Consider the following 18,236-nt stretch of genomic DNA (forward strand, 5'->3'; position numbering starts at 1 on the left):
AAGCTACCTTTCAAAATTGATGGAGAAATAAGATACTTTCATGACAAAGAGCACCTTAGGAACTTCATGAATACCAAACCAGCACTCCAAAACATTTTAGACAATATCCTAGTAACAGACAATGAGGATCACAACCCCAGGAAGCACAGCAGACTGAATCCATCGGGCAAAATAAGAAATTAAATATAAAGGGGGTGAATCCAGCAAAAAGAAAATGTCATGACAATGATAAGTCAATATGTATCAGTTATAACTTTTAATGTTAATGGTCTCAATTCAATAATCAAAAGAAATAGAATGGCAGAATGGGTCAAGAAGAAAGATCCAACAATATGCTGCATACAAGAAACACACTTAATTCAAAAAGAAACTCATAGACTGAAAGTTAAAGGGTGGAAAAAAATACTCCATGTGACGGGAACCCCCCAAAAAGCAGGAGTAGCTATCCTCTTTGCAGATCAAGTGGATTTCAAACCAACAATGATTAAGAGCAACAAAGAAGGACACTACATCCTTTTAAAGGGAACAATCCAACAGGAAGACATGACAATAATAAATATATATGCACCAAATGTTAGTGCACTCAACTATATAAAACAAATACTAATGGACATGAAAAGTCATATATGCACTAATACAATGGTAGTGGGGGACCTCAATACCCAACTGTCACAAATAGATAGATCAACTAGACAAAAAATAAGTAATGAAATACTAGAACTCAGTTGAACTCCTGAACAAATGAACTTAACAGATGTTTATAGAGTGTTCCACCCTGCAAAATCAGAATACACATTCTTCTCAGCTGCACATGGGTCCTTCTCCGAAACAGACCACATACTCGCTCACAGAACATGTTTAAGTAAGTGCAAAGGATCTGAAGTTATCCCCTGTATGCTATCAGACCATACTGTGATGAAATTGGAGATCAATAGCAAAAGAAACCGCAAAAATTACATAAACACAAGGAAACTGAACAGGATACTTCTGAATAACTTCTGAATAATGGGTCACAGAGGAAATTAAAGAAGAAATCAGACAGTTCCTTCAATTAAATGACAATGACAATGCAACATATCGGAATCCATGGGACACAATGAAAGCAGTCTTACAAGGGGAATTCATAGCAGTGAATACTCATATTAGGAAAACAGAGAAGGCCCAATTAAACCTGATGCTGAACCTCAAGCTTCTAGAAAAAGAAGAGCAGGACAAACCCAAAGCTCATACAAGGGAGGAAATTATAAAGATCAGAGGAGAAATCAATTCAATGGAGACTAAGAGAACGATACAAAAAAATCAATGAAGCCAAGAGTTGGTTCTTCAAAAGAATCAACAAAATTGACAAACCCTTAGCCAACCTTATCAGAAAAAGGAAAGAAAAGGCCCAAATCCATGCAATTAGGAATGAAAAGGGTGAAATTACAACAGACCCAGCAGAAATCCAGAGGAACATCAATACTACTTCAAGAACCTATATGCCAATAAGATGGAAAACACAGAAGAAATGGACAGATTCCTAGATATGTATGAATTACCAAAGTTGAACGAAGAAGACCTAAAAATTCTAAATATCCCAATATCAACTGATGAAATTGAAAACATAATTAAAAACTTACCAACTAAGAAAAGTCCAGGTCCTGATGGTTTCACTGCTGAATTCTACAAGACATTTAGAGAGGAACTGCTGCCACTACTGTTTAAACTCTTCAATGAAATTGAAAGGGAAGCAATACTCCCATATTCATTCCGGGAAGCAAGCATCACCTTAATCCCCAAAGCAAAGAAAGACCGAACTGAAAAAGAGAACTATAGGCCAACCTCACTAATGAACACAGATGCAAACATTCTTAATAAGATACTGGCAAATAGAATGCAGAAGATCATCAAGAAGATCATACACCCTGACCAAGTGGGATTCATCTCAGGGATGCAGGGATGGTTCAACATATGCAAATCAATGTAATTCACTATATCAATAGAGCCAAGGACAAAAACCATATGATCATCTCAATAGATGCAGAAAAAGCATTTGACAAAATGCAACACACATTTATGACAGAAACTCTACAAAAAATTGGAATAGACAGTCTCTACCTCAATCTGATAAAAGCCATCTATGAAAAACCAACAGCCAAGATCATACTAAATTGGCCAAAAACTGAAATCTTTCACACTAAAATCAGGAACAAGACAAGGATGTCCACTATTACCACTCCTGTTCAATATAGTTTTGGAAACATTAGCCACAGCAATTAGACAAGAGAAAGAAATAAAAGGAATAAAGATAGGAAATTAAGAAGTCAAATTGTCATTATTTGCAGATAACATGATACTCTATAGAAGACCCCAAGAACGCCACCAAAAGTCTTCCAGACTTAATAACCAAAATACTCAGCAGAGTAGCTGGATGCAAAGTCAACACACAAAAATCAATAGCTTTCCTCTACATGAACAACAGACTCACTGAGACAGAAATAGGGTAAAAAATTCCTTTCACAATAGCATCCAAAAAACTGAAATACCTAGGAGTCAACCTAACAAAAGAAATCAAAGACTACTTCTCCAAAAACTATAGCACTCTGAAAAGAGAGATTGAAGATGATATCAGAAAATGGAAAGGCATCCCCTGCTCCTGGGTAGGAAAGATCAACATAATGAAAATGGCCATACTTCCAAAACTGCTATATAGATTCTATGCAACCCCAATTGAAATCCCAGCAGCATACAAGGAGTTTGAGAAAAAATCCAAAAATTCATTTGGAACAAGAAGAGACCCAGAATAGCAAAAGCAATTCTAGGTAACAGAGACATGGCAGGGGATATCACAATCCCCAATTTGAAACTATACTACAAAGCTATTGTGATAAAAACAGCATGGTACTGGCAAAGAAACAGACCTGAGGACCAGTGGAACAGATTAGAAGATGCAGAAACAACTCCAGACACACTCAGCCATCTCATCTTCGCTAAAGGAGCCAAACACCCTCACTGGAGGAAAGATAGCCTCTTTAATAAATGGTGCTGGAAAAATTGGGTTTCAACTTGCCAAAGACTAAAACTAGACCTGTATCTCTCACCACGCACTCAACTAAAATCAAAATGGATTAAAGATCTAAATATTAAAATAGAAACGCTGAATTGGCTGGAAGAGAGGTTAGGTAGAACTCTTGAAGACATTGGTGTAGGAAAAGATTTTATGAACAAAACCTCAGCTGCCCATGAACTAGCACAATCAACAAGTGGGATCTCTTCTTATTAAAAAGCTTCTGCACAGCAAGAGAAACCACCAACAGAGTGAAGAGACAACCCACAATGTGGAAAAAAATCTTCACCTGCTGTTCCTCAGACAAAGGTCTACTATCTCGAATCTATAAAGAACTTAAAAAAATCAGACCTCCCAAATTTAAAGACCCAATCCAAAAATGGGCATCTGAAACGAACAGACATTTCTCAGACAAAGAAGTAGAAATAGCAAATAAACATAAGAAAAAATGTTCAACATCACTGGTCATTTGAGAGATGCAAATGAAAACAAGGCTGAGATTCCACTTCACTCCAGAAAGAATGGCTGCTATCATGAAATCAACCAATAACAAATGCTGGTGGGGCTGTAGGGAAAGAGGAACACTGTTCCACTGCTGGTGGGAGTGTAGACTGGTGCAACCACTGTGGAAATCAGTGTGGAGATACCTCAAAGAACTAGGACTGGAAGTCCCATTTGACCCAGCTATTCCCCTGCTGGGTACCTTCCCCAAAGAATTAAAAGAATCATACCACAGCGATATATGTGCACCCATGTTCATACCAGCACAATTTGTAATAGCTAAAACTTGGAAACAGCCCAAATGCCCATCAACTGGAGACAGGATAAAGAAAATGTGGTTTTTATTTATAAAATGGAGTACTACTCAGCCATAAAAAATGAGAAATTAGAGATATTTGTAGCTAAATGGATGCACATTGAGGTGATACTCTTAAGTGAACTAAATAGGACACACATGTGTAAATACTGGATAGTTTCTCTGGTGTGAGAAACTGAAAGCATAAATAAGGACTAAAAGGTATAATAGATAATGTGAAATAGGAAGAAAAGGGGCAAAGGGGAAGGGGAAGTGGGAGGGGTAGGGGAAAGGAAAGAAGGGAATGCAATTAATATGGGAAAATGGAAAAATGTAAACAAAGTCTCTGTAAATAGGGAGGAATGGAGGGGTTGAAGGGAGAGCAGGGGAAGGGGGAAAAATAAGAACCAAGAGAGATTATGTAAAGGTGTAAATTTCCAACGATGAATGTCATTATGTTGTATACCTAAAATGTGCCAATAAAATAATATTTAAAAAAATAGAAAAAACCGTACTTGACAGAGACCCAGCCTAAGGTCCAGGAAGCAGCACTTGTTTGGGGACAAAGAGAGGCAGATTAGTGCTGTGCCCTGATGCCACCAACCGGGCCCCACAGAGCGGGAAGCCCAGTGCCTGCCAACAGTGGCTCTGTCCTAGCCTCGGATCATCTCCTGCATGCTGGCCCTGGGCTGGCCACGTGACCCAACACGTGCAGACAGAGCCCTCAGCACCCCGTGCAGGGCAACCATGTGGCATGGCCAAGGCCACCTCCTTCCTTCCCTGAGAATGGCAGGTCCCAAACAGAGGTCACGCCTCGCCTGGAGTGGGCTGAGCCCTGGTTGGCCTGAGCACCTCACGGAACCCGAGCAAGAAAGAGGCACCTCGTTCCAGCCCTGGTGGCACATGCCTGTGACCCTGGCACCCGGGAGGCTGAGGCCGGAGGATCGCTGCAAGTTTGAGGCCAGCCTGGGCTACATAGTGAGAACCTGTCTCATAAAACAAAATAAGAATAAAAGCAGACACAGGACCACCCAGGCCCTCCTCCTGCAGATCAGAACACCAAAGTCCTGGAGAGGCAGGGACTGGCCCGTCCTCTGCTGTTGGGTGGGGCAGTACACCAAGTGTGCACCTCACACAGCTGGCCATGGCTAAGCCGCATGGAGTGACTCAGTCCACAGCACAGAGGCCCGGGTTGAGTCTCCCCTCCCTCCTGGCCCCTCCTGCCAGCTCGGACAGTGGCCTGCACGGCAGAATGGCAGTGCCATGTGGAGTCCCCACAGCCCAAGGGACCAGCTCAGCCAGGGAGGCCTGGATGCCAACAGCACCAGGTGAGCCACAGAGAGAGCTCAGTGGGCTGTGGTCCTACTGTGTACAAGTAGCAGAGAAGCCGCTCACAGCACCATTGCAGCCTGGTTCCACAGAGGTCAGAACAGGGGCTTGGAGAGGAGACCGCTGCACCTGCAGTCACAGTCTAGGGCAGCAGCGGCGAGCCCGCAGCACACAGTGGGCTGCTTTTACCACTGAAAGCCTTAAAACATTCTCCATCGCTGGCCTGGGGTGGCCTTGCTCTGCAGCCACCTGTTCTGGCAACAAGAAACTCCTCCGAGGACACAATGTTAATCCACCAGAGGTAGCACCTGGAGACCCGCACACCTCCCAGTGCAGTCACTTGGGGACCCAGGTCCCAACACAGGGGGCCCTGGAGCACAGGGTGGATCTTGCCGAGCGGGGCTGTGTGCTTCAGGAACAATGCCACGGGCAGGGGACCCAAGGCCAGCATGTCCCCAGTGCATGGCGGGAGAGAGAGGGGGTGCCAGGCTGTCATCCTCCTCTCTGGGGCCAAAGTGGCCCTGGCTCTGCTAAAAGTTGGGTTCTGGGGGAGATGCAGAAGCCAAAGGCCACACGGTCCTGCTCACTCACAGGCAGCCTGAGGGACAGCCTGAATCTGTCACCTCGGACCCCATTTGGGAGAGGAGAGGGGAGGGCAGCACCCCAAGCTGGCTTCTCCCCTGAGCTGGCAAGTTGAGAGGTCTGTTCTTTCCTCCCCACCTCCCCAGCCCTTCACCTCCACATGAAGAAACCAGGAACACATAAAGGTAGCTAAAGAGCGTGCAAATGTGTGATTATGTTTGTAAGTCTTTTCTTCCTCCACTACCTGATTTAAAAGTCCACTGCAGAGAGCAAGAATTGTAAGACTGTGTCCTCAGCACAAAATAAAGATGAAATTTGTATACTAGGAACAGCATCAAGGGGCGGGGTGGAGAGGGCAAAGGGATGAGGAAACTTTTTTTTTTGGTACTGGGGATCGAACTCAGGACCTTGCGCTTGCGAGTCAGGCAGCAACACCACTGAGCTAAATCCCTGGCCCCAGAGGCAACATTTTTGCAGCCTACTGAAGCGGTGATACACACCTGTAATCCCAGCACTTGGGAGGCTGAGGCAGGAGGGTCATCAAAAGCCAGGGCTCAGCCTGGGTTACATAGTAAGACCCTATCTCAAAATAACTAACTCAATAAATAAAATAAAATCATGAATGAAAGAGGTGTATTACTAGTTACATTACAGAAATAATAGGACCATAGAGCAATACTATGAATAATGGCGAGCTAGCCAGTTAGAAAACCTAGAGGAAATGGATAAATTCCAGGAAGATACAAACTTAAAAACTACCAAAACTCACTCAGGAAGAAATATAAACTCTGAATAGATAAAACAAGCAAAGAAACAACTGCCTGCAAAGAAAAGCCCAAAGATCAGATGGTTTCACTGGTGAATTCTACCAAATGTTTAAAGAAGGATTAACTCTAATACTGAACAAACTCTTCCCAAAACTAGGAGAGGAAGGAACATTTCCAATCCATTCCATGAGGGGCTGATTCCCTAAACTAGACAAAAATGTCACAAGACAAGAAAACTAGAGATAAGTATCTCTTATGAGCACAGACATAAAATACTAGCAAGCAAACCCAACAATATACTTAAAGGACTGCACATCTTTAACGACGAACACGCCTGATTTATTCATCTCAGTAGGGGCAGAAAAAGCATTTGATAAAATCTAATCCCCATCCTGACACTCTCTACACACAAACAAGACGTTCAAGAAAACAGGAATATAAATATAAAGAACCCACCACATTGTAGTGTTTGTAGCTAGGCCAACTAGGCAAGAAAATGAAATATGAGGCATCAGATTGGAAAACAAGAGGGAAAACAGTTTCTGTGTGCCGATAGAGAAAATCCCCAAAACACAAAAAACAAAACTTCTTGTAATTAATGAATGAGCTTTGGCAAGGTTTTGGGATATCAGCTCAATATATGAACACCAATTATATTTCCACACACTAGCAACAAATAACCAAAAATTAAATGAAGAAAACATGTCTGTTGAATATCATCACAAAAAGAAAATACTTAAGAAAGAAATTTAACAAAAGTGTATATAATGGATACAATGAAAAATATGAAACATCTGGGCAGGGATTTAGCTCAGTGGTGCTGCTGCCTGCCTCGCAAGCACAAGGTCCCGAGTTTGATCCCCGGTACCAAACAAACCCAAAAAAACCCAAACACAAAACATCACTATAAGAAGTTAGAAGGAAGTCACGATGTTACCGCTCCATAGGTTATAGGTACAGCACAATCCCTATGGAAGCCCCACCTGCCTTTCTACAGAACTTAACAAGTGGAGTCTGTGTGAATGTGGACAAGCAAGGGGTACAGAAAAATCTAAACAATCCCAGACAACAAAACAATTTTTTTAAGAGTTAGAGTCTCACTAAGTTTCCAGGCTGACCTCAAACTCCTGGCTGGGCTCTTGTGATCCTCCTGCCTCAGCCTTCCAATTAGTTGGGACTACCAGCACTTACCACCACACCAAGAAAAAATGATCTTACAACAAAATCAGAAGACTCACACCTCCTAATGTCAAAATTTACTACTGAGCTAAAATAAGATTGTGTGGTACTGGCCCAGTGTAAACATGCAGATCAACTGCATAGAATTACCCTAGAAATCAACCCTTGTATCTATAGTCAATTGTTCATTTTGGGGGTATCTTTTAATTTTTTTTACTTTGAGACAAAGTCTTGCTAATTTGCCCAGTCTGGGCTTGAGCATAATCTTCCTGTCTCAGCCTCCCCGAATGCTGGGATTACAGGTATGTGCGGCTGTGGATTGGTTTCTGATGAGAGCTCCAGAACATTCAGAGGGGAAACAACAGTCTTCTCAACAAATGGTGCTGAAGAAACATGTGACAGAATGAAGTGAGACCCTACAACATGCGTAGAAATCTACTCAAAATGGGCTACAGGCATGAATCTGACAGATATCATCGGGAAAGTGCAACCACAACCCACAGAATGGGAGAAAACATTGCAAACCATAAGGACAGAGTGCCCAGACTGTAGAGAACCTGCTTACAACTAACAACAAAAAGTCAAATAACACAAATAAACAATGGGTAAAGAATCTAACGAACATGCGTTTCTCCAAAGAAGATATACAAATGGCCACAAGAACACAAAAAGATACTTGACACCATTAGCCCTGAGGGAAACACAAATCAAAACTCCAATGAACTATGTGTCACCCACACTGCCATACCCGGAATAAAGAAGAGAAATAATAACAAGTGTTGGTGATGACATGGGGAAATGAGATCACTTATTTATTACTGGTGGAAATGTGAAATAGAAAACAATTTGGCAGATCCTTCAAAAGTTACAGATCCTCCAAAGGTTACACAGAGAGAGTTGCCATGCAGTGTAACAATCCTACTCTTAGGAATATACCCAAGAAAAGAGGAAATGGGCACACACAAAATCTTGTATGTGAATGTTCACAGCAGTGTTATTCATAATCATCAAAAAGTGAAAATGGCCACACGTTCATTAACTAATGAATGGATACTCAGAATCTGGTCTACCCACACAAAAGGATGTATTCAGCCACCTCATGGGTGGACCTTGAATATACAATGCCAGGCAAGAGAGTAAGCCTCCACATGGCCTCAGGGTGTGAGGTTGTTTCCAGAAGGCCTGGAATAGGCAGAGCCGGAGCACAGAGTAGACTTGTATTCATCAGGGGCTGCTTGCTAATAGATATAAGTTTGGGGGGGATGATGGGAATACGCTGAAGTCAGGTAATGGTTGGACATGTTTGCAAGTGCACTAAAACCACAGAATTGGTTTAGGCAGGAAAAGGGAAAAATAATCCCATCTTGGGAAGGGCCTGGTCCTACTTATAGGATGCCTTATGTAGTCACTAAATGCTGCCCTGTGCTGGCTGTGATGGTGCCAGGTGTGTGTGTGTGTGTGTGTGTGTGTGTGTGTGTGGTGTGTGGCACACAAGCATCAGGGGAGCACACATCCCAGGCCGTGTGCAGCACGGGACTGCCACATGCTGTGCACATGTGCTGTGGTCACTCTCAGGGCCCAAGGAGGGAGAAGGATAGGGCTTCACCTCCAGTTACAGAGAAAGAAACAACAAGAGGGAGTGACCAGGGCCAGGAACGTAGCTCAGCAGCACAGCGCCTGCCTTGGCAAGCATGAGGACTTGAGTTCAATTCCTGGTAAAAAAAAGAGGTAAGTGACCAGCGAGGCTTCCCAGAGCAGGAAAATGCCAGAGCTCAGACAACCCCCGCCTTTCTCACATGCTAAAGAGGTCTCATGTTCTCTGCCAGGCCCACAGCTGCCCAGACCAGGCCCCGCCAGTTCATCCTCCCCCTCAGGACGGGGGCGAGACCCCTGCATCTCCTTCCTACACTAAGGGCGTTTTCTCCCTCCGAGGCAACGGTGTTCTGTTGGATGCTTTTGAATTTCGCTCAGCAAATTAACATTTGTGAATAGGATTTGGTTATGAATTTTAATGACTTTCATTCATTCACAGTCCAAACAAATTACATATCTGGTGCTTTATTTAATATGTTTATTGCCGTTTTATTATAGTCATTGGCAATGAAATGGCATAAAATATTAATTTAAAGAGGCGATTGCACAGATTCTCTCTCAAAGTGGCGCGCACAGAATGTTTTCAACCATCACCTGATGTTTCTCATCATTCCCTAAAGAGATAATGAACTGGGGCCGGGGATTTAGCTCAGTGGTTTCGCCGCCTGCTGCATAAGTGCAAGGACCCGAGTTCGATCCCCGGTACCAAAAAAAAAAAAAAAAGGGAGATAATGAACTGGTTTTATTTTAGTTTATTTCGCAGTGCTAGGCATGGAACCCTGGGCCTGGCGCAGGCTCTCAACACTGTGCTATACCCCCAGGTAGGTTTTATTTTAGTTTATTTTTTACAGGACTAGAGATCAAATCCCACTGACCTACATCCCTGGCTATTTTTACTTTTTAATTTTGACAGAGGGTTTCACTAAGTCTTTGAGTAGCCCAAGCTGGACTGAAACTTGTGATCCTCCTGCCTCAGCCTCTGAGTGCTGAAATTACAGGTGTGCACCACCACATTTGGGTCTAGCTCTGCTTGTTTAATGAACTGGTTTCTAAGAAGTGCAAGTGGCCCCAGAATAGGAATGGACTGCAGCACAATGACAGTGACAGCAGAAGCCCCGACATCTCCCGACAGCTCAGTGTCACCAAGTTTTGACGGTGCACACAGTGCCAGACCAGGGGTGTCCCTGTGTCCCCAGTGCAGTGGGAGGACCTCATGAATGACTAACAGTTTCACTATCTGTGGCTCAGGTGGGTGCTGGAAGGGACTGTGAGGGATACGCAGGCTATCAGGGGGGCATGGCTGGAGCCTTCATGCTAAGGGACTGACCAGCAAGGTCCCTGAGTGTCAGAGTTCCCGGGGAGCGGCACCCTCTCACAGAGCCACAGTGACAAGCTGTGTACACTGACCTCAGAAACCCAAACCCGGGGAAACCCTGGGGACCGGTCCTGGGGGGCTCGGTCCTCACCAGCGTCCCCTAGAGGGGACCTGTGGTCACTGCGGGCACCTGTTGCACCCAGACTTCTTGGGAAGGTCAGAGGGTAGAGGGGACAATGAATGGGGCACTCCAGCACATTTTTATCATGTTTGGAAAAGGAAGCCTGGCATGCTCATGCAGATTTGTAACCCCAGCCCTCTGGGAGGCTGAGGCAGGAGGATGGGAAGTTTGAATCCCACCTGGGTGACTTAGTAAGATCCTGTTTCAAAATAAAATGGGCTGGGGATGTAGCTCAGTGCAAAGACTCATAGATTTAATCCCCAGTACTATAATAATAATAATAATAATAATAATAATAATAATAATAAGAAGAAGAAGAAGAAGAAGAAGAAGAAGAAGAAGATTTGGTAGTAAGATCTGTGTTTTGGGAAATGGGAAGAAAATGTTCAAATGAGAAGGGGAATGGGGAGAGGAGGAGGGAAAGGAAAGAAAGGACAAGAAAAAAAGAGACTAGAAGGAAAGGGAAAAAAGAAGAAGCAAGAAATTATCATGCACAGGTACAAATTCCCTATGATGCATGTTATCATTAAGTATAAAATGTACCAATAAATGTTTTGCTTCCAAAAAACACTTTTCTTAATGTTCTTTTTTCTTCCTGAAGCGCCTAGAAATAACTGCCAGTGAAGACTTTTGAATGATGATCTATCCAAGTTTCTGGTAATTGCTCATCAATGAGAAATTTTGCCCAAACAGGAGATAAAAAATTTTAAAGCTTTTAAAACTACCCTGCACAACTGTACAGTGGGTGAAATTATCTTTACAGAGTTCAACAGCTTTGCTGAGATTTCTTGTGAGAAGATGAAGGATTAAACTTTTCCTGTCACTCTTTTGAGAGGACGCTGGCGCTCTGAGAGTAGTACAGGCACACGCCATTAGGGGCTCACCGTGCAGAAGGCTTAGATACCAGGCCAGGGCAAAAAAACAACAACAAAAAACCCAACAAACCTGTGTTCCAGATATATCTGGGGGCAGACAGTATATCTGAGCATGCACCATATCTTCGGGCTAATTTCGTCAGAAAGTGCTGGCCAGCGCCTCTCCCTGCACACCTCCTGTGTATGTGCCAGCCAGGAGGTGCGGTGATAGGGTAGCCAGCAGCGATATACACTATTCAAACCCAAGTTAAAAATGACAAAAATTATGAGTTCTGCGAGGGAGTGGCCCTGGCCTCATGGTGAGTGCCAGTGGCCACTCATGGCCGGTGGCTGCCAGAGGGACAGTATGGCTGCAGCCGTCATAGCAGGGCGTCCCATCAGACAGCCATGGTGGGGAGCAACATCCTCTCCAGCTGTGACACCCAGAGACACCACACCCCTTGAAGCTCTCCAGGTGGCCACAGGAATCTTGCCTCAGTTTCCCACCCTGCCCCACCCCTGAATCACTTCCTGTGGCTGCCTGGATATGAACAGAACTGTCTTAGAGTCAAGAGGGGTCAAAAGTCTATGAGAGTGGAGGAGGCTTCTGGGCCACCATACCACCCCCCTCAGTGCAGAGGACGTGAGCCACGTGGGCACCAGCAACCCTCCCCCATCAAAATGAGAAAATGCATAAACAAGTCTCAAAACCAGACTTCCAGATCACCAAAAACAACCCCAAAGGGAAACTAGATGGAACACTCAGATACTCAACCACCTGGACTCCCTGAACTGGCAACAAAAGAGGATCTGGAAAAAATAAAATCAGAAATAATTTCTCAGATAACAGCAGAGATTGTGCCCATAGTGCAAGACATGATTAATAAATCTAGAGAAGACACAGATTAAAAAAATAGAGGAACTGAGGAACATGATGGAATCCCAACATAGTAAACAAATGGAATCCATAAAGCAGATACAAACAGATTTCCAAGGAGATTAAAAACTCCATTGAGGGCCTGGGGATTTAGCTCAGTGGTTTCGCTGCCTGCTGCACAAGCACAAGGACCCGAGTTCGATCCCCAGTACCGAAAAAAACAAAAACAAAACTCCATTGAAAGCTTACACAGCAGAATGAGCCAATATGAGCCAATGTGAGGACAGAATTTCAGATATAGAAGATAAGATTGCAATTAGTGATCAGGAAAAGAAAAATTGCTTTACAATGGTTAGGGACCATGAAAAATCAATCCAGCAGCTGCTAGATGATGCAAGGAAGAATAACAAAAGACGGATCAGAGTCAATGAAGAAACAGGAGAGAGTGCAGATGACATAAAAAAACTGTTCACAGAAGTGATGGCAGAAAACTTCCCAAGGAGGGGAAAAGAACTTGACATACAGGACCAGGGATTTAGCTCAGTGGTTTTGCTGCCTGCTGTGCAAGCTCAAGGACCCGAGTTCGATCCCTGGTACCAAAAAAAAAAAAGAACTTGACATACAGATAAGTGAGGCATATAGGACTCCAACTAGCCTTGATAAAAAAAAAATCTACACATAGGCAGATAATTGTTAAGATTCCAGAAACTCAACAGAAGAACAAAGTTCTACAAGCAGTTAGAGAAAAGAAACAATTCACGTACAAAGGAAAGCCCATCAGAATCACAGCAGACTTCTCAGCGCAAACGCTCAAGGCAAGAAGAGCTTGGAGTGACATATTCCAAGCCCAAAAGGAAAACAGCCTCCAACCCAGACTGATGTACCCTGAAAAACTATTTTTCAAAATTGGTGGGGAAATAAGATACTTTCATGACAAAGAGCACCTTAGGAACTTCCTGAATACCAAACCAGCACTCCAAAAAATTTTGGACAATATCCTAGGAAAAGACAATGAGGATCACAACCCCAGGAAGCCCAGCAGAATGAATCCATTGGTCACATCAGGAAATTAAACCCAAAGGGGGAGAATCCAACAAAAAGAAAAAGTCATGACAATAAGCCAATACATATCAGTTATCAGGCTGGGGATTTAGCTTAGTGGTTCTGCCGCCTGCGTTGCAAGCGTAAGGACCCGAGTTCAATCCCCAGTACCAAAAAAACCAAAAACTTATCAGTTATAACCATCAATGTTAATGGTCTCAATTTACCAATCAAAAGAAATGGACTGGCACAACGGGTCAAGAACAAGATCCAACAATATGCTGCATACAAGAAAAACACTTAATTCAAAAAGAAACTCATAGGCTGAAAGTTAAAGGGTGGAAAACAGTACTCCATATGACGGGAACCCAAAAAAAAGCAGGAGTAGCTATCCTCTTTGCAGGTCAAGTGGATTTCAAAATAAAATCTGAAACACTTCTGGTGCCAAGAATTTCAGATAAGGGATAGTCAACTTGTATGTACAAATCTATTGTGAACATGTGTTTTCATTCCTCTTAAGTAAATCTTAAGAACAGAACTGTTGGTTCTTAACAGTAATACAAGAAATTTCTATATTGTTTTCCAAAATGGTTTTATCATTTTACATTCACATTACACTTGATCTTAGCCAAAAGGACGAGAAGTGATTTTTACATTCACATTAGCCGTATTAGAAAGTTCTAACTGGTTCACACCTAAGCTGACATTTGTTCTTTTAAAACTTTTAACTTCATCTCCCTAATGAGTGTATAATACGATCTTATTATTGTATTGATTAGTCTTTTTCTGATTCCAGTGTTTCACACCTTTCCTTGTGCTGTACTGGCTATTTGTCATCTTCTTATGTCTACTTTTTAATTGGGTTGTCTACTAATGAGCTGTAAGTGTTCTTTATATATTCTGGTCATAGGTTATATGTATTATAAATATGGTCTGTTTAAGGACTACTTTTCATTCTCTTAATGATGTCATTTAAAGTTCTAAATTTTGATGGAATCTCATTTATCAATTTTTTTCTTTTATACATCATGTTTTTTGTATCCTAGGAAATTATTGCCTACCCTAAATTCATGAACATTTTCCCTTATAATTTCTTCTTAAAGTTTTATAGTTTTAGTCTTTCATATTTAGGTTCATAGATCCTTTCAAGATATTTTTATGTATGGAAATAAAGGGTTGAGGTTAATTTTTTACATACGGATAACAGGTGTTCTAGTACCATTTGCTGAAAACACTATCTTTTCCTCTGCTCTTGAGTTGAGTTTATGTTCTATAAAATGTTAATGTTAAATAATCTTTCAAAACTTAGTGGACCATATATGTGTGGTTCTATTTCTAGATTCTCTGTTTTATTCCAATGATCTATATGTCTTTCCTTACACCAACACTGCCTTGATTACTGTAGTTTTAGTGGAAGTCTTAAAATTAGGTAATAAATGTCTTCCAACACTGTTTTTTTTTCTTTTTTTTTACTTTTCTAGGTCCTTTGTACTCCTACATAACTTTCAAATTTCAATATCCAATTCTTCATTTATAGCAAGTATACATAGACCTGAATTTTTTTTTTCTTTTTTTTGGTACTGGGGATTGAACTCGGGCCCTTCTGCTTGCGAGGGAGGCGGCAGAACCACTGAGCTAAATCCCCAGCCCTGACCTGAATTTTCATATATACCTTGTGTTTTCTAATCCTGCTAAATTCAGATACAAGTTCTAGGGGCTCCTAGAGATTTATTAGTATTTTCTCTGTAGATGATCATTTCATCTGCATATAAAGATTTTACTTCTATCTTGCCAATCCTATGCTAATTGTTTCTTTTTATTGCCAGACTATTTTGGTTTGGGCCTATGTATCAAAGTTTAGTGGACAGATGAAGAGTAGGCATATCTGCTCTTGTTCCCCACCTTAGGGAGAAAGCACTGTATCTTTTCTATCCATATAAGGCATTTTTGCTAGAAGTATGGAGTACCTGTCTTTTCTGTTGAGAAGGTTCTGTTCTACTTCTAGTCTCCTGATAGCTTTTAGCATGAACAGCTATAGAATTTAGTCCAATACTTTTTCTGCAACTAATGACAGGATCATATGGCTTTTTCCTTTCCTCTGTTAAAATGATGACTTGTGTGGGTGGATCTTCCAATGCTAAACCAACACTGCCATCCCTACAATAAAATCACTTTCTACATACTGCCAGATCTGACTTCTACTAGTTTTTATCTATGTTCACACTTTTTTCTTCTATTTTCTTTATCCAGTTTTAGTATTAGCACAATGTTGATTTCCTAAAATGAGGGGAGAAGTGTTCCTTCTTTTCTCTGCTTTAAATGTTTGATATAATTCATCAGTTAAAATGTATATGAGCCTGTTGTTGTTATATAGGTAGGTTTTCAAGCTAGGAATATACTTTCTTTCAGTAGGTGCTATTCAAATTTTATATTTCCTCCAGAGTCAGTTTCATTAATTTGTTTTCCAAGGTACTTCTTAGAAGTTGTCAAATTTATTTCAAAAAAGATTTTTGTAATATGCTTTCTATATCCTTTTAAATTCTGTAAAATCTGTGGTAATGTCTCCTAGATCTTGATATTATAATTTTTAAAATGTATAACTGATATTGTGTAATAGGAAGTAAAGGTCTAAAGGAGTAAGGGAAGTGGGAGGGGTAGGGGAAAGGAAAGAAGGGAAAAGAAAAAATATGAGAAAAGGAAAAAAATGCAAACAAAGTCTTTGCCAAGAGGGAAGGGTGGAAGGGGTGAAGGGAGGGCAGGGGAAGGGGAAAAAAAAATAAGAACCAAGATACTCATGTAATGGTACAAGATCCCAATGATGAATGTAACTGTACTGCATACCTAAAATGTACCAATAAACTAAGTGGGAAAAAAGAAGTCTGTGAGAGGGCCACACCTGCCTTGCAAGCGCAAGGTCCTGAGTTCAGCTGGAGCCGCCTCCACTCGGGGCTCACAGCCAAGGTCACTCTGACCTCTCCTTCCACATGGGCATCACCTTCTCTGACTCAGACCCTTAAGGACCCTAGGGGTGACTCTGGGCCACCCAGATAATAATCTAGGATAATTCCCCTCCCCAGGGTCCTTTACTTAGCCACAACTGCAAAGTCCCTTTTGCCACATAAGGTGACATAGTCACAGGTTTAGGGGGACCAGGACACGGACATCTTTGGGATGCTGGGGCCTCATCCAGGACCTGCTGCCACTGGTGATGAAAATCCACTCATCCCCACCCTCCTGGCCCACAGTGTGTGGGATGGCTCCCCTGGCACCCCAGTCTCATTGCACGGATCCAGTGTGTTGGGACAGCAGGGGGGACATCGGGATGTCACAGGCAAGAGTAGCCGCTGGTCCAGGTCTTACACAAGGAAGATGCCCTTAAAACACAAGAAGTTTCCTACTAAACCTCCACACTCACGACCTGACGTACAATCACCAGACCTGGCCACTCCAGCAGGACCAGAGAGCTGGTCCATCCCTGTCAGGCCACTGAGGGTCCTAAAGATAGTCAGATTTTTTTAAAAAGAAAATTGCATGTGAGTTTCCTATGAAAACTATCTAAAACGAAACTGCGCTCCAGGACACCGGGCTGCTTCTCCAAACACTGCGTATGTCTGAACCGACTGGCCCATGGCAGCTGGAGGACGAAACATCTCTTGCAAGTTCCTCCAGATGGGTCTATGGCCAGCCAGGGCAAGGAACAGGAGGGACAAGCTGACGACCTGGTGCTGGGAGAGCTGCAGACTCCGTGGCGGCCTGCTGGGACCCGGATGCTGGGGGAGGGGCTGTGCGCAGTCAGGGAAGGCTTTCCAGAGGAGGTGCTGCCAAGGCACGTAACCGTAACCAAGAGGTGGAATGGCCTGGTATAACGGGGGGAAAGGCGGAGCCGAAGAATGACCACAAGAGCCGCGAAGACTGAGGACTGCATATTCCAGTTCCATGGGTTCAGAAATCAGGGACAAGCGGAGAGGAGAGCAGAGTAACAAGACAGTCAGGAGGGACAGGCTGTGCTCCCTGGGGATGTGGGAGACCAGGGCCAGCCCGGTGGGGATGGCTTGCAGGCGTGCACCGCTTCCCCGTGGTGTGATGCTGCCTGTGCCTCACATGGAAGGTGGCAGCAGGGGACCCAGAACCAGGCCTGGAGGCCGGGACCCTGATCCTCTGCCTGCAGCTGCTGGGTCCCCACACATGGGCTCAGAGACATGCAGAGCTGTGAGCCCTCAGCCTCAGCGGTGACCTCTGGTTTCGTTTTCCTACGTGCTAAGCTGGGCCGATGGGGACCAAGGTGCGTCCCGGGGCTGAGGGACAGGGCCCGCCAGGGTCACTTACTATTGCAGACTGACACCGAACTGCTGTGTGGGCAGAGGTGGCCGTGGGGGTGGCATCTTGGCAGGAGGGTGTGGCCGTCCCTCATGCAGGTTGCGCAGCTTCTCATCATGCCTGCAACATGACAGAGGTGGGGTCACACCTTGTGGGGGACAGCCAGGGCCACAGGAGGCCAACTGTGGGTGCCACATGGTGATCAGTCACTCCCAGATGGCCACATCCTGAGGGGGCCACATCTGCCTCATACACACACACACACACACACACACACACACTTGTACACACACACTCAAAATCCCCCCATGCCTGGGGTCCATACAAAAGCCAGGAAGTGTGGTCCCACTAGGGCAAAT

General features: G+C 43.4%; 1 protein-coding gene across 4 annotated transcripts in view; it reads right to left on the reverse strand.

Moving 5' to 3' along the window:
- The window catches only part of Arhgap8 (Rho GTPase activating protein 8), a 63,039-nt gene that overhangs the window by 6,647 nt on the left and 38,156 nt on the right, over positions 1–18,236 (reverse strand). For all 4 annotated transcript variants that reach the window (XM_004845420.4, XM_004845421.4, XM_004845418.4 and 1 more), the window contains one exon: positions 17,887–17,997. In XM_004845420.4, coding sequence (XP_004845477.1) covers positions 17,887–17,997 — 111 coding nt within the window. The remainder of the gene's footprint in view (positions 1–17,886; positions 17,998–18,236) is intronic.

The sequence above is a fragment of the Heterocephalus glaber genome, unplaced genomic scaffold, assembly GCF_053883595.1.
Source record: "Heterocephalus glaber isolate CG9 unplaced genomic scaffold, H.glaber_assembly_v1.0 deba00001444, whole genome shotgun sequence".
Taxonomy (NCBI): Eukaryota; Metazoa; Chordata; class Mammalia; order Rodentia; family Bathyergidae; genus Heterocephalus; species Heterocephalus glaber.